The 21467-nt window shown below is 38.0% G+C and overlaps 1 protein-coding gene across 1 annotated transcript in view; it reads right to left on the bottom strand.

The window, feature by feature from the left end:
• Window positions 1-7161: 7161 nt before the first annotated feature.
• EIF3J (eukaryotic translation initiation factor 3 subunit J) overlaps window positions 7162-21467 on the bottom strand; it is a 29787-nt gene continuing 15481 nt past the window's right edge. Inside the window, exons 3-8 of the mRNA XM_053718470.1 lie at window positions 20409-20469; window positions 18899-18990; window positions 18695-18809; window positions 9944-10099; window positions 8875-8948; window positions 7162-8163 (exon numbers count right to left, since the gene is read on the bottom strand). Of these exons, the coding sequence (XP_053574445.1) occupies window positions 8032-8163; window positions 8875-8948; window positions 9944-10099; window positions 18695-18809; window positions 18899-18990; window positions 20409-20469 (630 nt within the window). The 3' untranslated portion in view covers window positions 7162-8031. The remainder of the gene's footprint in view (window positions 8164-8874; window positions 8949-9943; window positions 10100-18694; window positions 18810-18898; window positions 18991-20408; window positions 20470-21467) is intronic.

The following is a 21467-nucleotide window of genomic DNA, read 5'->3' as shown; positions in this document are numbered from 1 at the left end:
GTTTGCCCCAACGTCGAAGTATTTGGGCAAAGACCTCCGGATGAAGTTCCCACTCCCCCGGATGAAAAGTCTGACGACTTAAGAAATCCGCCTCCCAGTTCTCCACTCCCGGGATGTGGATTGCTGACAGGTGGCAAGAGTGAGGACTCTGCCCAGCAAATTATCTTTGATACTTCCATCATAGCTAGGGAGCTTCTTGTCCCTCCCTGATGGTTGATGTAAGCTACAGTCGTGATGTTGTCCGACTGAAACCTGATGAACCCCCGAGTTGTCAACTGGGGCCAAGCCAGGAGGGCATTGAGAACTGCTCTCAATTCCAGAATGTTTATTGGCAGGAGACTCTCCTCCTGACTCCATTGTCCCTGAGCCTTCAGAGAATTCCAGACGGCACCCCCAACCTAGAAGGCTGGCGTCTGTTGTTACAATTGTCCAGTCTGGTCTGCTGAATGGCATCCCCCTGGACAGATGTGGCCGAGAAAGCCACCATAGAAGAGAATTTCTGGTCTCTTGATCCAGATTCAGAGAAGGGGATAAGTCTGAGTAATCCCCATTCCACTGACTTAGCATGCACAGTTGCAGTGGTCTGAGGTGTAAGCGTGCAAAGGGTACTATGTCCATTGCCGCTACCATTAAGCCGATTACCTCCATGCATTGAGCCACTGACGGGTGTTGAATGGAATGAACGGTGCGGCAAGCACTTTGAAGTCTTGTTAGCCTGTCCTCTGTCAGGTAAATCTTCATTTCTACAGAATCTATAAGAGTCCCCAGGAAGGGAACTCTTGTGAGTGGAAAGAGTGAACTTTTCTTTTCGTTCACCTTCCATCCATGTGACCTTAGAAATGCCAGCACTAACTCTGTATGAGACTTGGCAGTTTGAAAGCTTGAAGCTTGTATCAGAATGTCGTCTAGGTATGGAGCTACCGAGATTCCCCGCGGTCTTAGTACCGCCAGAAGAGCACCCAGAACCTTTGTGAAGATTCTTGGAGCTGTAGCCAATCCGAATGGAAGAGCCACAAACTGGTAATGCCTGTCTAGGAAGGCAAACCTTAGGTACCGATAATGATCTTTGTGAATCGGTATGTGAAGGTAAGCATCTTTTAAATCTACAGTGGTCATGTATTGACCCTCTTGGATCATAGGTAAAATTGTCCGAATAGTCTCCATCTTGAACGATGGAACTCTTAGGAATTTGTTTAGGATCTTTAAGTCCAGGATTGGTCTGAAAGTTCCCTCTTTTTTGGGAAACCACAAAACAGATTTGAGTAAAACCCCTGTCCCCTGTTCCGATCGTGGAACTGGATGGATTACTCCCATTAACAAGAGCTCTTGTACGCAGCGTAGAAACGCCTCTTTCTTTGTCTGGATTGTTGACAATCTTGACAGATGAAATCTCTCTCTTGGAGGAGAGTATTTGAAGTCCAGAAGGTATCCCTGAGATATTATCTCTAGCGCCCAGGGATCCTGAACATCTCTTGCCCAAGCCTGGGCGAAGAGAGAAAGTCTGCCCCCCACTAGATCCGATCCCTGATCGGGGGCCCTCAATTCATGCTGTTTTAGGGGCAGCAGCAGGTTTCCTAGTCTGCTTGCCCTTGTTCCAGGACTGGTTAGGTTTCCAGCCTTGTCTGTAGCGAGCAACAGCTCCTTCCTGTTTTGGTGCAGAGGAAGTTGATGCTGCTCCTGCTTTGAAATTACGAAAGGAACGAAAATTAGACTGTCTAGTCTTGGCTTTGGCTTTGTCCTGAGGCAGGACATGGCCTTTACCTCCTGTAATGTCAGCGATAATCTCATTCAACCCGGGCCCGAATAAGGTCTGCCCTTTGAAAGGTATATTAAGCAATTTAGACTTAGAAGTAACATCAGCTGACCAGGATTTTAGCCACAGCGCCCTGCGTGCCTGAATGGCGAATCCTGAATTCTTCGCCGTAAGTTTAGTAAGATGTACTACGGCCTCCGAAATGAATGAATTAGCTAGTTTAAGGACTCTAAGCCTGTCCGTAATGTCGTCCAGAGTAGCTGAACCAATGTTCTCTTCCAGAGAGCTCAATCCAGAATGCCGCTGCAGCCGTGATCGGCGCAATGCATGCAAGGGGTTGCAATATAAAACCTTGTTGAACAAACATTTTCTTAAGGTAACCCTCTAACTTTTTATCCATTGGATCTGAAAAAGCACAGCTATCCTCCACCGGGATAGTGGTACGCTTAGCTAAGGTAGAAACTGCTCCCTCCACCTTAGGGACCGTTTTGCCATAAGTCCCTTGTCGGTGGCGTCTATTGGAAACATTTTTCTAAATATCGGAGGGGGTGAGAACGGCACACCGGGTCTATCCCACTCCTTAGTAACAATTTCAGTAAGTCTCTTAGGTATAGGAAAAACCTCAGTACTCGTCCGGTACCGCAAATATTTATCCAACCTACACATTTTCTCTGGTATTGCAACTGTGTTACAATCATTCAGAGCCGCTAACACCTCCCCTAGTAATACACGGAGGTTTTCCAGTTTAAATTTAAAATTTGAAATATCTGAATCCAGTCTGTTTGGATCAGAACCGGCACCCACAGAATGAAGTTCTCCGTCCTCATGTTCTGCCACCTGTGACGCAGTGTCTGACATGGCCCTAATATTATCAGCGCACTCTGTTCTCACCCCAGAGTGATCACGCTTACCTCTTAGTTCTGGTAATTTAGCCAAAACCTCAGTCATAACAGTAGCCCATATCCTGTAATGTGATTTGTAATGGCCCGCCCAGATGTACTCGGCGCTACAATATCACGCACCTCCCTCTGAGCGGGAGATGTAGGTACTGACACGTGAGGCGAGTTAGTCGGCATAACTCTCCCCTCGTTGTTTGGTGAAATTTGTTCAATTTGTACAGATTGACTTTTATTTAAAGTAGCATCAATACAGTTAGTACATAAATTTCTATTGGGCTCCACTTTGGCATTGCAACAAATGACACAGGTATCATCCTCTGAATCAGACATGTTTAACACACTAGCAAATAAACTTGCAACTTGGAAATACAATTCAATTAGAATAATATTAAAACGTACTGTGCCTTTAAGAAGCACAGAAGATCTTTGACAGTTGAAAATTAATAAATTGAAACAGTTTTAGCCTCAATCCTTGTAAACAACACAACTTAGCAAAGGTTTAATCCCATTAGCAAAGATAACAAATTCTGAAAGCAGGAAACAAATTACAGAATAAACGTTTTTTATCTCAGTCAAACTATAATTCTCACAGCTCTGTTGAGAGAAATTACCTCCCTCAAAATAAGTTTTGAAGACCCTGAGCTCTGTAGAGATGAACCGGATCATGCAGGGAATACCAATGAGTTGCTGACTGAAATATTTGATGCATAGTAAAAGCGCCAAAAAAACGGCCCCTCCCCCCTCACACACAGCAGTGAGGGAGAAACAGAAACTGTCAGAAAAACAGATTAAGCAACTGCCAAGTGGAAAAATAGTGCCCAAACATTTATTCACACAGTACCTCAGCAAATGAAAACGATTTTACATTCCAGCAAAAACGTTAAACATAATCTCTAGTTATTAAACAGCTTTATGTATTTCTTACAGTGTAATTCTAGTGAAGTACCATTCCCCAGAATACTGAAGTGTAAAGTATACATACATGACGTATATCGGTATGGCAGGATTTTTCTCATCAATTCCATTGTCAGAAAATAAAAAACTGCTACATACCTCTATGCAGATTCATCTGCCCGCTGTCCCCTGATCTGAAGTTTACCTCACTCCTCAGATGGCCGAGAACAGCAATATGATCTTAACTACTCCGGCTAAAATCATAGCAAAACTCTGGTAGATTCTTCTTCAAACTCTGCCAGAGAGGTAATAACACACTCCTGGTGCTATTTTAAAATAACAAACTTTTGATTGAAGATATAAAAACTAAGTATAATCACCATAGTCCTCTCACACATCCTATCTAGTCGTTGGGTGCAAGAGAATGACTGGGAGTGACGTAGAGGGGAGGAGCTATATGGAGCTCTGCTGGGTGAATCCTCTTGCACTTCCTGTTGGGGAGGAGTAATATCCCAGAAGTAATGATGACCCGTGGACTGATCACACTTAACAGAAGAAAGGTTGTTTATCAACTTTTAAAGTTAAAAAAAAATGTGAACAGGAACATAACACCAAGTATACATGTGTTCAAATATATTTATAACTGATTTAGACCAACTGACATTAACTGAGATTTTACAATGTATTCATCTCAATTGAAGAAAAAAAAACAAAAAAAACTTGCCTGCACTAATGTGAAGGGTGAAACCGAGATCTGGACTGTAGCACATAGACTAGGTCTGGTTCAAAGGCTGTGGTTTTGATGTGCAAAATGTCACGCAGGTGAGAGTCACTTAGTCTTGTCCTCACGCGGTTCCTGTTAAAGTTCATAACCGAGAATGTCTTCTCACACAAATATGTTGAGCCAAACAAGCTCAGCATTTTCTTAGCCAATGTTCGAATCTCTTGAAACCGGCTCTTATCCAGTTATCCCTGCCTGCCAGTGTGTTGTCTGTGCAGTTACTGCTCCTTGTCAAGGTGTTTTATTGGCAGGTTTTTTTTCTTCTTCAATAGCCCTTAATGGTCACCCTTGTGGCTGGGTGTGGAGGCGTAGAGAGATTGAAAGCTCAAATCTCGCGACATCTGAGATCTCGCGAGATTTGTGCTTTCCTTCTCCCTGTGCCGGCTGATGACGTCAAGTCCCATGGTGAGAGATCCCAGGAGTCCTGAGCGGCGCTCTGGGACTCACTGGGGGGCCCGTAAGATCTATATTTGGGCAACTTATCTGTGGGGCCTTATCAGTCCGGAACGCGGGCCGGACTTTGGACATGCCTGCTTTAAACTGATTAAAATCTATTATAATCTATTTCAACTACTACTACATTACTGTTTTTTATACTTCTTACTGAACCTCAATGCCACTAAACCCCTTTGAAATAATCGCTATTAGGTGAAAAAAAAAAAAAACTACAAGGTCAAAACTATTTATTCAAACTTTTTTTGCACAATATAGGTCAAAATTTTGGGGGGACTTCACTTTTTATGACCCTTTAAAAATATCAAAATAGTAGCAGGTTATTAGAGGAAAATGAAAGCGGATGTTAAGGTATTAAGACAATACAACCTATTTGCCAGTCATACACAAAATAAAACATCCTTAAAACAATTATATAAAGCAAACTTCCTTCCAGAGTAAGATATGGTATTAATGTAAAACTGATATGAAACCCCAAAATGTTTCCTTCATGATTCAGAAAGAACATAACATTTTAAACAACTTTTCTATTATTCTATTATCTAATGTGCTTAGTTCTCTTAGTATACTTTGTTCAAAAGCATTCCTAGGTAGGCCCAGGAGCTGGGAGCTAGCTGCTAATTGGTAGCTGCACATATATGGCCTATTGTAATTGGCTTACAAATGTGTTCTGCTAGTTCCCAGTAGTGCATTGCTGTTCCTTTAACAAATGATACCAAGAGAATTAATCAAAATTGATACTAGAAGTTAAATGGAAAGTCGTTTAAAAATGTGTATTCTATATGAATCATGAAAGACAAGTTTGGGGTTCAATGACCCTTTAAGTATAAGCAAAAATATCAGAAACCAAAATTTTACCAAACCCCATTTCAGCCACTGTATTTAAAAAAAAAAAAAAAATTAAACCCTGAGGAAAAAACACAAAACACCCCAAAGGGTATTAAATATACATTGGCTCATATTTCAGTTTGGTACATTTATATAGATATTAGACACCCATGCCAACATACATTTCATGGAACATGATCAAACCCCATTTATCATATTAGCAATGTAAATGCACACAGAAAGAAGTGCTCTACTAGGAACGGACAGCAAGCTCAGTATCTTGTTCTATGGCGAGTTACCACCTAGGAGCAGCTTCTTTTATATTTGCATTGTAGAAGGATTACCTCTAATATCATTTGTGTCATGAACAGTAACATGCTTAAAGGAATACTGAACCCAAAATTTTCCCTTTCATGATTCAGAGAGCATGCAATTTTAAAACTACGTTCTAATTTACTCCTATTAATTTTTCTTCTTTTTCTTAGTATCTTTGTTTGAAAAAGCAGGAATTTAAGCTTACAAGCCAACTCATATTTTGTTCAGCACCTGGGTAGCGCTGGTTGATTGGTGGCTAAATGCAGGCCACCAAGCAAGCGCTATCCAGGGCGCTAAACTAAAAATTAGCAGGCTCGTAAAGCTTACATTCATGCCTTTTCAAATAAATACCAAGAGAACAAAGACAAATCTGAGTAAATTAGAAAAATGCTCTAAAAATGAATGCTCTAAATCGTGAAAGAAAAAAAAAGGGACAGTCTACTTGAAACATTGTTAGTTTAAAAAATAACCCATTTCCCTAGTTTGCATAACCAACAGTTATATCAATACACTTTTTAACCTCTGTGATTACCCTTTTACTCTAAGTTTCTGCGGACTGTCCCCTTATTTTAGTGCTTTTGATAGACTCAAATTTTAGCCACTCAGTGCTGACTCATAAATAACTCTAAAGGAGTGAGCATAATATTGTCTATTTGTCACACAAACTAGCTCTGTCTAGCTTTGAAAAGCTAATAAAATACACTAAAGGCGGCCACCAAGGGCTTAAAAATTATCATAAGCGCCTTTCTCTAGGTTAAGCTTAAACAAAAAAAAAACCAAAAGAACAAAGCAAATTGATAAAAGTAAATTGGAAAGTTTTTTTAAAAATTGCATGCCCTATTTGAATCATGAAATGTACATTTTGACTAGACTGTCTCTTAAACCTTATAAACTCTCTAAATCTGTGTGCAAAGCTTATAAGGTTAAGTCCTCAGAGCAGTGAGAGAATAAAATTTCAGCTGCCAGTCTCTCTGTAGGTCCTGATTTATTACTTTAGAAAATCAGTGCAGCAAGTTTAAATAACATTAGTGCTAATGGGGCAGGGTGACCAACATATACTCTTTAGTTTATTGTAGTGTTTTATGCCACTTTTAATTTCTGTTATACTTGCTCAGTATAAGGAACTGACAGTACAGCAACCCCCAATGTTTCAGTAAATCTCAACTGAATTAACTTCTGCAAAAAAACTCTAAAAGGGTATCAAAGTATTGTGTGCAAACACTGCAAACTAGTCGCCATTTCACAAGAATGAGTTTATTAAATTAGTTATCTTATAAAACATTGCAGTCTCATTGTTAATATAACAATTCTCCACGGAAGGACCTGCTTGCAAAGCGACATCCTGTGAATAAGCAGAAGGGAAGGTAAAGAGTCAAACGTTGCACCTCAAATTGCTTTTGAAAGCACCTAACCATTCCTGAAACACCAATCCTCACTAAATAAATACCAAGCCACCAGAACAAAAAACTCAAAACCATTATGAATCATGAGGTCAAGTGACACACAGGCTTCAAGCTGGCAGCTCCCGTCTCTTGCCAAGTATCACTGGATGGAGCAGCCAGGGTCTGAGGCATTAGTGATACCTGCTGTATTTCTTCTGAATGTTCATAATTGCACAGCAGAAGTAATTGCAGTTCATTTGAGGTCTTGTTTATTTTTAATGTTCAAATTGTTAAGTTGAATTGCAAGGCTAAGAAACCATGATATAAAATCAGATGAGGCCGGAGGAAACAAAGTGGCCCAACAGGTAGGATGAGATAAAAGTACCAGAAGCAATGGCTTCAACCAAGAAACCAGCATTAACTAGAGAAGTAAAATTATGTAGTGGGCTGGGAGAGAAGCGTACCCCCCTGCTTGAGAGACACTCAACAGTATCATATCACAAGCAAAGTGGCATTGAGAACAGGCCTGGAAATTAGGCTATAATGCATGGGGCAAGACTTTAGGGAGTGAGGAGAGTAGGAGTACCCAGATTCACAGACTCTGACCTCATGTCAGGCACATGTGACAGGGTAAAGGGAGGATGAAATCTTTGACTGTAGCATTTGGCAGAGTCCTGATTGGGGAGATGACACTCTGTGATGAGGGCCACAACAATCAGGAGAGCATCACATGAAATCCTCAAACTCTCGTACATATCCTTCATCTAGGCCCCCATAATCTAGTAAATCATCCTTCATGGTTGCCTTCAGACCTCCTCCAGGCACAACACCTTTCTTCTTTTTCTTGGCCTTGCTTTGCTAAAAAGATAAATGCAGAGCACCACATATTAAAAACATTTTAAAGCAGTTAAAAGCCATTTATGATATAAAACACAAACTTCTACTACTACTACAGACTGCTCACCATCTTATGGCTTGGGCACACCATAAAAACTATACATTTTTCAGTGAATAACTAGATATAGCTAAATCCCTAAGCATATTTATTACAGACTGATTCTTACCCAGAATAACCGTGTTCAGTATCCTTACACCCAGTATTTCAACCAAATTCCTTAAAGTGATGGTAAACTCTGCTCTTTTTTCAATCAGCTCTGGTATGTTAGTGAGATTTTAGGTGGAGTTTGATTTATCAGTTGTAATGAAGTTGCGCTATAACTTACTTTTTAATATAGATTTGAAACTCGAATACCCTGTGCTCCGCCGCCCACTTCAAAATCAATTTTTCTGTGAGCCAACGGTTTTGAATTGTTATATAAAAACTGACTTTTGAAGAGGGTGGAGGAGTGCTGGGTATTCGAGTTTCATATCTATATTAAAAAGTTATAGCGCATCTTTGTTACAACTGATGAATTAAACTCCATTTAAAATATAGCACTAACATTCCAGATCTGATTTTAAAAAGGGAAGAGTTTACCATCACTTTTCGCGTTATTGTATTCCCTGACAACCATATCACAGGTGTTTCCTATATGCATCTAGTAGCCATGCTTCTTAATCCACACTCACTTTTTCTTGTTTCTGTTTCTCACTGCATAAAACAGTCAAAGAATTGGTGATCTTCTTTAGGTCATCAATTTCCACTAAAAGAGAAGTCATTTAGGAAAAGGTGTTATAACTGAATATGCAGCATCATATCTTCAAATAACATCTTCAAGCATCAATACAGACAGAAAGTTTAGGAAGGCTTCCTTCACAACACACCTAAAATACATTTAAATTTCTTAACAGAGATTACTATATTTTAATAAGAACTAGAGAATCTGTTTCAACCACAGATGAGCAAATTATATGGTGCGCAAGCAAAGATTAAAGAACTTGAAAAGTATACCTCAAAGATCAAACATCTGAATTTAATTTTATTTCAACAATCATATACACTCAACTTATTGTGTGTTACTATAAGAAAATAGTTTACACCTTGGAAGATATTTCTGCTGCTTTGCATAGTAGAATTCGCCAGCAGATTAGGGGCAGTGTAATACTTTCTAATACAGTATATTGTAACCTGCATAATTTATGAACACTGTTTGCTATAAAACATATCAGCCGCAAACATCTTGTTTGCTACAATTGTTTTTCAAAAGCCAAACTCAACCCCAGCAGCCTTATCTGGAGGCTTGCTTTGGAAGACAGCTAGTCATTTTGTTAGTAAAAAGTGCATTGTTTTACAGCTGTTGAAGGCAATTAAGCAAAAAAAAAAAAAATGTAGCAGGCTTAACCTTGAAGACTGAAGTGTGCATTTACAGTTCTGAGAACTGGAAAAAAATATTTTCCTAAAAATAACTGTCCTAAAAGTAGTAATCCTATTTAAAAATCGGGTAATCTATGTCTGACCTCCAGAAAGAAATACTTTTGCTGTCATGATTACACAAGAAATATTACATCTATATTTAGATATAATACATATTACTCATTTTATCAATTTCTTTCTATCAAAATAAACTTTTTGTAGAACTTAACTACTTTACCAGGATAGCAAGCCACCCTGTTTCTCTTTTTACTGTATTAAAAACCACCTAGTACTAAGATGTGTATGGTGTTTGATCCACCCCTCTTGGCAATTCATGGTGCTCACATGAGATGCACACATCCCGGACAAGTGCTTCCAGGAAACTGGGGTAATACAGTGACTTTTCATACTGTGTGATTTTTTCTTTCAGCAGTTTCCCAAACTCCACAAAGTCATCTCGTGAGGACGGATTAATAACATCAATTCCGGTAACAGGGACCCCTGCGTATAAAAACATTTTTATTATTAGAGATTTTCAGACATAGTACCAAACAAAATCAAATCATACAAGCTGTGAGAATAGCATTTCTGTCCTACAGATTATACTATCATGCATTATAGCAAATACATCATTTTGCACTCTGTTCACATCTCAACATAGTTTCCTTTTATCATCTAGTCCCCATTCCCCAGAATAGGGAGGATAAAATATTTTAAAATTGCTTTGCATGGTGTAGAGGCAGCATTCGTAGAAATTGCTTATGGGAAAAGTATTTAAATCTGCGGTGAAATGGTATGCATTTGCCAAAATAAGAAAACCTAATCTAAACATATTCCTTAGCCCTTTCCTGCCAGGGTTAAAGTTCACAATCGTGCACACTATTGCGAGATTTCAATTATTGGATCGGGTCTGGGGGGCATCCCAATAACCCTAGGAACACCCTCCAGAACGCGAGCAAATCCAGGAAGCACAGAAGGCTTCAGGACAGCCGTTGGCTATGACGTTCTATTCCATCAGAACAGCTCTAAAGCCCAGTGTAATTATGACGGAATAGAACGGCGTTAAAAGGGATAGTAAAGTTAATAAACTTTCATTGTTCAGCAAGAGCATACCATTTTTAATAACTTTCAATTAAGCTTCAATTACCTAAGCTGCTTTGTTCTCTTGGTATTTTTTGTTGAAAATCACTACAGAGAGTTAGTTGCCATTTGTTGGCTGCACATATAAACCTGTCATTGGCTCACCTGATTTGTAGCAGAAATGCACTACTGGGAGCTAGCTGAACAAAAGGATACCAAGAGAATGAAGCAAGCTTGATATTAGAAGTACTGTTTTACTGTTAAATATAAAAGAAACAAAGGAACTGTAGATCCTTTAAAGTAAAAAGGCCCAAAAGTATTGGCATAAACTGCACACGAAATTCATAAGCCAGTATTGAAACATCCAGGTAGCAAATTAAATATCAAGAACATAAGGTTGTGATAATTGTTTATTAATATGACACAACAGTACCTAAAAAAAAAATCCTTAAAAGCAGCTAAAACCCAAAAATTGCAACATTGTTTAATTAGGCAAAAACTATACGGATGAAGCTCAGAGGGAGCAAAAATGGTCAATTTAGTGTGTCGGTGTTTGCAGCTTGGTGAACTTTTGTTTAGGACGACAATATATCCCTTAAGATACTGAGGGCAGAGGCTGGATTTGGGTTAAAACATGAGTTAGTTGATGACCTATCTATATGGAGAATGCAATTGCTTTTAATAGCTGTCTATGTGACAATGGTCCTGCTTTCGGATATCTGAGGAATTCTACCAGTGGACTTAGCTAAACTTAAAGGGACACTGAACTATTTTTTTTTTCTTTCATGATTCAGATAGAGCATGCAATTTTAAGCACTTTTCTAATTTACTCATTAATTTTTCTTCGTTCTCTTGCTATCTTTATTTGAAAAAGGCGTCTAAGCTATTTTTGGTTCAGAACAATGGGCAGGCATCTAAAAAATGGGCCGGCATCTAAACTTACATTGCATTTCAAATAAAGATACCAAGAGAAGAAAATTTTAAAATAGGAGTAAATTAGAAAGTTGCTTAAAAATGCATGCTCTGAATCACGAAAAAAAAAAAAAAAAATTGGGTTCGGTGTCCCTTTTGCAGTGATAAGAATGTTTTGTCATGTATAAAAATGTAGTAATTAGCCTTTATTTGCAATTTTTTCACTAATTCTTGCAAATTTTAATTCTTTCAAAGTCCACCATGATACTCATACAGGTTTTATCAGGGAGACTACTGGGGGGACCGATATCACCACCATTGACATAAGCGTAAGTCACACCAAACGAGAATTTACATAGTTTGACAGCTGGCCCTACGGCAAGTGAAAATTAATGAATAAGCAGGCTGCAGAAGGTGGAGCGTTATCTACAAAGACCAGGTCGAAATGCACATATCTATTTAAACTACTGCATGGGGGAGTGAGGCCTGCAATATTACAGATTTTTTGGAGTACAGCAATTGAGTTTTAAAACTATGTCCCCCTTACAATTTCAGGAGACTGTATTGAGCTCTGGTGAATATACTTGCAATATTTTAAAGTATTTTTTTTACAATATTTTTAATATGCATATTGCGCATTTAGCTTCAACTGTTATTTAAACACTGTCTAAAATAGAAAGTTAACGGTTCCTTTCACCCCTTTGCTACCGTGAATTTCAGAGAAAAACTTGCCCAAAATTTAGCATTTATGCTATCACTCAATTTAAACAGAAATAGAGCCTTTTTTTAATTTACCTATCAAAACTTTAACTAGGCCCATTGTGATATATTTCATACCACCATTTTGCTGCCAAATGCAATTATATTTAAAAATAGTTAACTTTTTCACAAACTTTGGGTTTCTCACTGAAATTTACACACAACTACTGCAGTCATAAGACAAAATGGCAGTAAAGGGTTCTCTGGGGTCCCTTTTGTTCATAAATACATGCATGGCTTTGCAATTCATTTTTGGCAACTAGAAGGCAGCTACTTGCAACTGTGGACTACACTTCTGAAATTCGACAGTGAAGGGGTTAATCATTTAGCCAACTAGAGTGATAGTATTTTTAATGCAGGAACTACCCCCCAAGCTACTCTTCCCACATCCCTGATACCTCCCAAACAGCTCTTCCCCCCCCTTCTCACATGCTCCTGACCACCAATTTTAGGTACTAGTAGACAGTCTGCCAGTAGGAAGTTTTAGGATTTGTTTTGGTGTTAGTTTCTATACTGCTCGTAAGGTGCGATTGTATCTGGACGTTTGGTATATCAATACCTAAAAGATGTGGTCAATTCTTAGCGTTTCTTTATATTGATGGCTATTGGTAATACATTTTAATTGGTGTTGATGAAGAGATCTAGGAGTATTGTTCTGTATGGGCAGCAAATAGCTGATCGAACAGATCGATAAACTTGGATTGATGAAGACTAGTGTCTAACTATATTCTGACCCTCTGCAATGTCAATTATGACTAGCAGAATTTTATCTTACTGATTAGTTAGTCTAAAAGTATTATTGTCCTATATTTCTATATAGAAGGAAGCTTAATGAAGTTATTTGCATGTGTGATGACCTAACCTTATATAGACTTGTATGAATCAAGTTAGCTCCACCAAGTCCTAATATACATAGTTTGACATGCTCTATGTGGTGTATATAGTCGTGTCGTCAACTTAAGAGGAAACCTTTTGACATTCAGGGATATTAATAGTTGCAGGGGGATCTATACTGACCATTATGTGTGATATGTAGCAGAGTTACAGAACGTATCCCACTAGATTAACTCAACAAAATGGTGTCGAATAAAAATGTGTCAATAAAGAAGTGTTGGATAAAGAGAGAACATTGACAGACAACTTGCAAAAAAGAGAGGCAGAGGATCCCACGTAGCGATGTTTAAATAAAAGCAGCTTTATTAGACATACTTTTAAAAGTTGCGTTCAGGGGCAACAGAAAAAGGCAAATGGTAAGACAGGCGTGAGACCAGTTGGCTTACATGTTTCGGCACTCAGCCGTAATAGCCTACGTGGGATCCTCTGCCTCTCTTTTTCTCTTATACCGCTACACCAGATTGCGGATCCTGCAGTCCCTGTACCTTGTTGGAACCCCCGGGTGAAGCAAGCCCCGCCCCCCAGCAAGCTACGCACGCCAACGTCGGTGAAAAAAAAAATTGGAATACTGCCAGCTCCTACGGACCCATTGCCGCCTGTCAAGAGACTGCGTTTTCAAGCAAGTAAGCTGATCTGCTTTTGCCGAAGTTAAATACCGGCCTGTGTGCTCACAGTGTTCCCTGCTATCGCATTAAGTCCCACACAGGCGGATGGTCGAGCCCCCGGCTGGGCGAAGTTCCTAGGACAGGGGTGAGTGGGGTTCTTGGACGGAAGTCCCGGGACCAACAAATATACCAAGCTACCGTGCTGATCATATGATTGTACATATTTGGGAGTGTTACCAACCTTTTCCTTTATCTAGACAACTTGCAAAGCCATAGAAGGAACCAGAACCATACTGACACATTGTAAAAAGGTATGGAGAATTGTATAATCTTCTGATAAATATGAGAGACAGAATAACGATATGGGAAGTAATAGACCTCTAGGAAGTGGAGAGTTTTACTGGTCTTCGTATGTTAGATTTTAGTGTGTTCCTCTAGATGATTTTGGATAGACTGGCAGTCAAATCCCTCTTGTGGAGACAGGGTTAAAGAAGCTTCCAGAGGACTAGTAGGATTAAACATGTGAACTAGAGCTCCCTTGACAATAAGTATCCACTTTTGGATGACTGAGTATACAAAAGGTGTGCAAGGTCTTTATTGTTCAAGCCTTTTGGATGTAGGCAAATGGGAATATCCATTTGGACTCTATTGTTAGAAGTATTTTCTCATAATCACCAACTCTCCAATTTCTTCTGACCTTTTGAATGCCTAAGAATTTCATTTCTTTGGTATTACTATGATGTATAGTTGAGAAATGTTTATATAGGACTGTGTCCATATTAACTTTTTCAATGAGTAATAAATGCTCTTGAATTCTGTCTTTCAGAAATCTCGATGTTTGCCCAACATATTGTAAACCGCATGAGCATTATATTAGATAGATCACTCCTTTATCTTGGCATCTTATTAGGTCTTTGATATCATGTACCTCGCTATCCACCTCTTTGAAGTGTGTAGATGTCTCCCAGGCTCCATTTTTTACTTCTATCTTAAGGTCTAAAAATGTAATGTCTGTTTGGCTCCATATGTGTGAATTTTATATTTATAATATTTTTATTCATCACCTCAAAGGTGTATTCGAGGTCGACAGCTGTTCCTTTCCATATGATCAGTATGTCATCTATATACCTGCGGTATAGGACCAGGTCCGCGCTGGCTGAGCATGATTCCCAGGTCTTCCATTTACCCATATAAAAGGTTTGCATAGCTCGGCGTGAACATGGTCCCCATAGCTGTACCGCAGGTTTGTTAATATTTCCCCTCACTGCAAAAGTAATTGTGAGTTAATATATATTTAATACTATCTATAATAGTCAGCCTGTTCATTAGGGACATTTGGGTCACCACTTAAAAAGTAACCAACCGCTTCGCATCCTTCATGTAGAATACTAGTATATAATGCTGTCACATCACAGGTTGCCAATAGATAGCCCTCTTCCCAAGGGATAGATTCCAGAATATTTAGAACTTGCGTAGAATCTTTTAGGAAGGAGGGGAGGTTTTACATATTTCTGTAAGTTATGGTCTACGTATTCAGAAAGGTTACTAGTCAGTGATCCAATCCCAGAAATAATTGGCCTCCCGGGCGGGCTTTCAAGTGACTTATGTATCTTTGGAAGGTGATACAGTACTGGGCTAATGGGATATTTTAACTCCATTTGCGTTTAAATTCCAGAATTTTAGCTTTTTCCAGTAGGGTTTTTAGTTCTTTCTGGAACTCTACTACTGGGTTATGCCGAAGTCTGATAGGTTTTCAGATCACTTAGTAGGCGTTCATTTTCTTTGACGTAATCTTTTTTGTTTAAGATAACGATCCGCCCCTCCCTCATCTGCCTAATTGTTAGCAGATTGTTGGTTTCCAATTTTTTAATGGTTGACATCTGTGTTTTAGACAGATTCCTTTTTACATTCTTCAGTCTGAGTTAATTTTCCGTATCTCATTACAAACTAGTCTCAAATGCTTCAATCGCATTCCCTTTATTAGAGATAAGGTAAAATGTCGATTTTGGTTTAAGATCAGTATGTACAAACATACTTTACCCAGTTTTTAGACTGCAACTCCTTGGTATTGATAAATCTATTGGAGGTTTCATAAAGTAACTTTTTAGTGTCAGCTTCCTTATAAATTGGTTCGTATTAATAAAGGATTGGAATTTGTCCAAGCTCCTAGCTGGAGCGAAAGAGAGACCATAGTTTAATACCTTCCTCTCGCTTTCGGTAAGATCATATGAACTAAGATTAAATATGCCATCCTTCATTGTTGTCCCATCATTGGTTGGACTTGTAGTGTTTTGTCGCTTATTTATTCTGTGTCTGTTTTTGTTGTGTTTTCTTCCAAGCTTATGTTCTTCTTTCTTGTTTGCATACTCTGTCTTTCACCACAGGCTGATTCAATTCTAAAAAAAACACAAGGTGGATGGTGTTGGGGCTAAATGTATCTATTTTCAAATCGTCTTTCTTCGGTTCAATCTTGTCTCTTTGTGTTTGTTGTTTCTATTTCAAAATGTTGCCATCGTTACCTCTGTCTTCTATAACCAACTTCTTCTTGAGGGTGTCTCGGACTTTAGGTTGTCTCACCTCCCACTGATCTCTCATCTCTTCCTCTCTTGGTGCCTATTTCTTCTGTGTCCATAATCGGACGTGTAGTGTATTTCATCTTTAAATCTATTTTGATTTTCATAATGATGACTTCCATAGTTTGCACGTGGGTAATATTAATTGTAGTATTCATTATTATAGCGGTATCTATTTCCATATTCCCTCTCTGTGTTGATTTCTATGTTTTGGTTCTCTATCGTTTTCTTGTGGTCTATAATTATCTCTTTGGTAGGGTCTATGTCTATAGTAGGGAGAGTTCCAACTCAGTTACCATCATCCTCAGGAAATTCCCTTTTGTCCCATATTTTATTTTGGTACATGTAGTTATAATTGTATTTTTGTCGGTAATTTCTACCTGGACTATATTGAGAATAGGTCTTGTTTCTAAATTCTGCTTCCTATACCGTCTATTATATTGTTTATGTTCGGGATTTTTATGGTAGCCCCTTCTTTTATATGTAACTTGTGTCCATTCTGTAGGATTTTCCTCTATATTCTTTATGTTTGTTGTCTTAGTCGCACCCTCTGTCTCATCTCCTTTATCTATCCCTTCACTCTCTTGGGGTAGGGAGTTTTCATTATTTTTCTTTTCCATCTCTTTTTAATTTTTTGGTCTTTTGGGAGATCACATCTTCTCTAACCTTTGTTACTCTCCTAGTCAGGTTAGTCTTACTTTCTGTAATGTCAGTGCCTGAACTTTCTAGGTTCGTTAATATCTCTTCATCTTCCCTGACGTCATAATCTGTATGTTTAATCAATTCTTCCCAATATTCTATGATGATATTCATCAATGTTTTGGAAGTTTGTGTAAGGGCTTCTGACCACCTAAGTGAAAACTTGGAATCTAATATAGGGAGTGCACATTCTACGACCATTAAACCTCTAGGTATGATGTTTAATTCTAAACATTTCTTTAAGAACGAGATGTCAGCCTTATATGACTTCTGCTATAAGCAGTTTCTAAAGTTCTTTAAATGTGGTTTGTGCATCTATACATTCCTCTTCCGCATCATTGCTAATGTTGCGAATATTTAGGTCTATTTCTTGTCTGAGTATCCTCAAAGAATCCATATCTGTATGGTGAAAGAATCGTATGAACAGTAGGATCTCAGTGGGCAATACATTCTTAATTGATGGCCAGCTGCTAAAGTCTGGACTAGGTAAAGGATAGTTTATCGGTTAGAAAGAGGACTGTGCGCCAGGCCAATTACCTGTAGCTTTGGACAAAGGGCCACCTAGCTGGCCAAAGTGGAGTTAACAATTGAGTAGTGTACAAAATCGCCTAAAGAAAGGCCGAGGTTTGGCGATGGTAAATCAAAGGTGGCTAACTTTAAAGATGGGACTTGTTGGGCAAGGGAGATAGGTCTGAAAGTGGTAATATATAGTATTCCAGAATATCCAAAGAAATAGTGCAAAATCTAAACCCTGGAGTTTGATTGAAGGTTTAATATAATAACAGTCAGGTTTAAACAATAAATAACAGGATACAGTTCTATACTTAAAAATGATCACGTGTTTAAAAACTTATGTTATAAATTCATGGATCCATGAAAAAATAAAAATGAGGGTTAAAGGTAGGTCTGGGCCGACCCGTCAGTATTCAGAATAGGTGTTGATAACCTCAGTTTATCTGTATGGTTGGGGTAGTGGGTGGGCTCAAATCTTGTGTTCAAAATCATGTGAATGTGGGTATTCGATAAACGTGGTGAATGTGCTTACACATATATAAAACTTTGTGCAATTTTGGCAAACAGCTACTGGACAATTGTTATACAATTGGGACAATGAGAATACCAGTCCACTGGGAATTCCTGTTTGAACAATGGGAATCAAAGTGGCACTGGGATTTTGACACTTGAAATAATAAAGATCTAAATAAGAATGATCAAAATCAGACAAACTGTGCAAATAATGAAAAATTTAAAAAATGCACGTGCTGCGTGTGTTCCAAAAATCACAAAAGTCAAAGAACAAAGTAGTAGTAGTAGTAATTTAAAAACTGTGTACAAAAATAAGAAAGTCAAAGTTATTCCCAATAGTAGATGATCCTGGACTTAGTGTCATTAGAAAGAAAGAACAGTAACCACATTACAAAGGAATTGTTCTCCATATTACTCCTACATAAAATAATGTCAACATCCCTTTACATACCCTCTCATGCACTGTTATAATCAGAATAAAACAAATGCAGACAAAAAGTGTTTTGACATTTTCCTCAAACTTCCAACATGCCACAAATATTGCTTACCAAAAGCTTCCTTTGCTAGCTCAAGATCTGCATCTTCCTGCAACTTCTTCAGCCGGAGTTTTTCTGCTAGCTGCTCCTCTGCACTTAACTCAGGGGTTTCCTCAGACACCTCTAACTACAGAAAGATTAATGAAGATTAAATATCTCCATATATGCAGCCCCCACCCATGCTATGATTTTGCTAATATATTTTTTTGCTCTCACCCTCTTTTTCAGTTCCTCTTGTCTTTTTTTTTGTTGCTTTTCTTTTTCTTTTATTTTTTCATTCAATTTCTTCTTTTCTGTAACTTTTTGTTCTAAAAGAAAGTAGTAGTTACAAAGTAGTTAATTGATCTTTCATGTATACTAGGTTACCCAATGATCCCAAAATCATGTAGATTGACATTGTACAGTAAATGTTTTCTCCTTGAATGAATTCCCAATTACCTATTATACCTGCCGTAGTGTATTTAATTGTTTGCAAACCTTTATGTTTATTTTGTCGTTGAATATAGCTGCTGAAACCACCATCTATATTGACAATGTTGAATAATGCTGTATTATATGTAGAAAGCTATGTAAACAGGACACTGCAGCATACATTCACCTCCCAAAATGGGTAGGATAGATTTTTGTATCTAAGAGACTTAAATTAAACCCATAATATGCATTCCAATTCTTGGTCTTATATATTGAGCCATTACAGGTCTGCCCTTTTTGCAGGGTCAGCCATTTAAATGAACATGACTTTAAATAGGTAATGTTTAAAAAGGGACAGTCAACACTAAAATAGTTATTGTTTAAAAAGATAGATAATGCCTTTACTACCCATTCACCGGCTTTGCACAACCAACATTAATATAGTAGTATGCTTTATAACATTTAAACCTCTAAATTTCTGCCTGTTTCTAAGCGACTATAGACAGCCTCTTATCAAATGCTTTTCATAACAGGAGATTGCTAGTTCATGTGAGCCTTATAGATAACATTGTGTTCACGCCCAAAGAGTTCAAGATTTAGCACAACAGTACTAAATGCAAGTCAATAGATAATAAATAAAAAGTCATGTGAGCAGGGAGCTGTCAGAAGATGCTTAGATACAAGGTAATCAGAGGTAAAAAGTATATTAACATAACTGTTGGTTATGCAAAACTGGGGAATGGGTAATAAAGTGATTATCTTTTAAAACAAAAATTCTAATGTAGACTGTCCCTTTAAATAGCAAAGCCAGCTGTTTCAAATACAGCAGACATGAAGGAACAACTTGACGTTAATGTAATACTCAGCAGCAGGTATAAGTCAGTTTGAACACATTAAGGGAAAACAAATTTTTATGGTACAGTGTCCTTTGACAAAAAAAAAAAATTCTCAATACCATTTAGCTTCCTAGAGTCTACCAATAACCTGTCGCCATCTAATGAAACATTTCCTGCAGCTCTGTCCCTTACAGTATCCATTTTCAGTGGATTCATTTCAAATACAATCTTTAGTTGATATTGTATAAAAAGATATCCTGTTCCAAAGCATCCAGGAAACCATGTGTCCCCTAGCTAAATGCTATGCTATATTAGCATAGCATTAGTGGTGTTGTGAATTGGAGGTGGGGGCAGATGTAGAGGGAGCTATTGTTACCTTGCTGTATATTAGACTGTACAGCAAGGTAACAATAGCTCCCTCTACATCTGCCCCCACCTCCAATTCACAACACCACTATTTTTATTTTCTTGTTACTCACCTAACTTTTGAGGCTCCTGTTTATTTGCATTTTCTACCTCCTCTTCATCATCCCAGTTATCCTGCAGAGAAAATAATGTAACTATTTGCTTTGTTGCTCAAGGTTACAGATGACAGAGAAAAACAAACAACTTTTTCACACATAAAACAAAAAAATGAATAGTGCATATGCAGCTTGAGATACAATGGGCAGAGCTTATCTAGCCTTAGCAGATACAGAAAGGAAAGTGACTGGAAGTTATTACAAAGAAACTTCATACAAAAGATGTGTGCAACTCTGTCCTTTAAAAACATCAATTTATCATTAAGCAAGATTTAAAAAAAATAAAAAATAAAAATACATTTTAAAATAAAAATTTCCTATAGCATAAGATTGTGCTCTTTTAAAACTACACATTTAAAAAAGGCACATAAAACAGTAGAATTGTAAAATAAAATAGTTAAGGGTAATAAAAATAAAGTTGCAATATACTTCCATTGTTTATTTGCCCCCTTTCCTGTAATAACTAGGCATGTGCATATTTTCATTAAATAAATGTCAAGAAAAGCAGCAGTCTGCAGCATTCGGCTCATTTTGGCACTAGATGTATTAGCATAAATGTGCAACATACAAATATGTGCATTTGCACATCCATAGTAAGAACTGTAGATTTTACATGTCTGAGAATTGGAGGCACACAATGCAGACTTCCCTAGCCTGGCCATGCAACATATCCTTGTCTACACAAGTAACAAGTTAAGTGTGGCTCCTCAAAATAAGACAAGTTATGGGGAGTTTGGCTACTAAAAACAAATGCAGCAAACAAAAATGTTAGTGTATTTGTAATGTTTTCACACTTGGCTAATATGTTAATCACAAGACAATAGAAATGTCTTGTGATTTCAAATGATTTACATACAAAGTTTACTTTGCCCTGCTCTGGAATTGCATAATTAGACTTTTACATGTGTTTAAAGGGACATTAAACACTACATACATTTCTAAGCATAGTATTGAGGTTATTCTTCGCCTACGTTCCCATAATGGCAGCACCCATGATTAGAGGGAAGTGAATGGAAT

The sequence above is a fragment of the Bombina bombina genome, chromosome 6, assembly GCF_027579735.1.
Source record: "Bombina bombina isolate aBomBom1 chromosome 6, aBomBom1.pri, whole genome shotgun sequence".
Lineage (NCBI taxonomy): Eukaryota > Metazoa > Chordata > Amphibia > Anura > Bombinatoridae > Bombina > Bombina bombina.
Note: the sequence above shows the minus strand (reverse complement) of the source record. Positions and strands in the feature narration are given on the sequence as shown.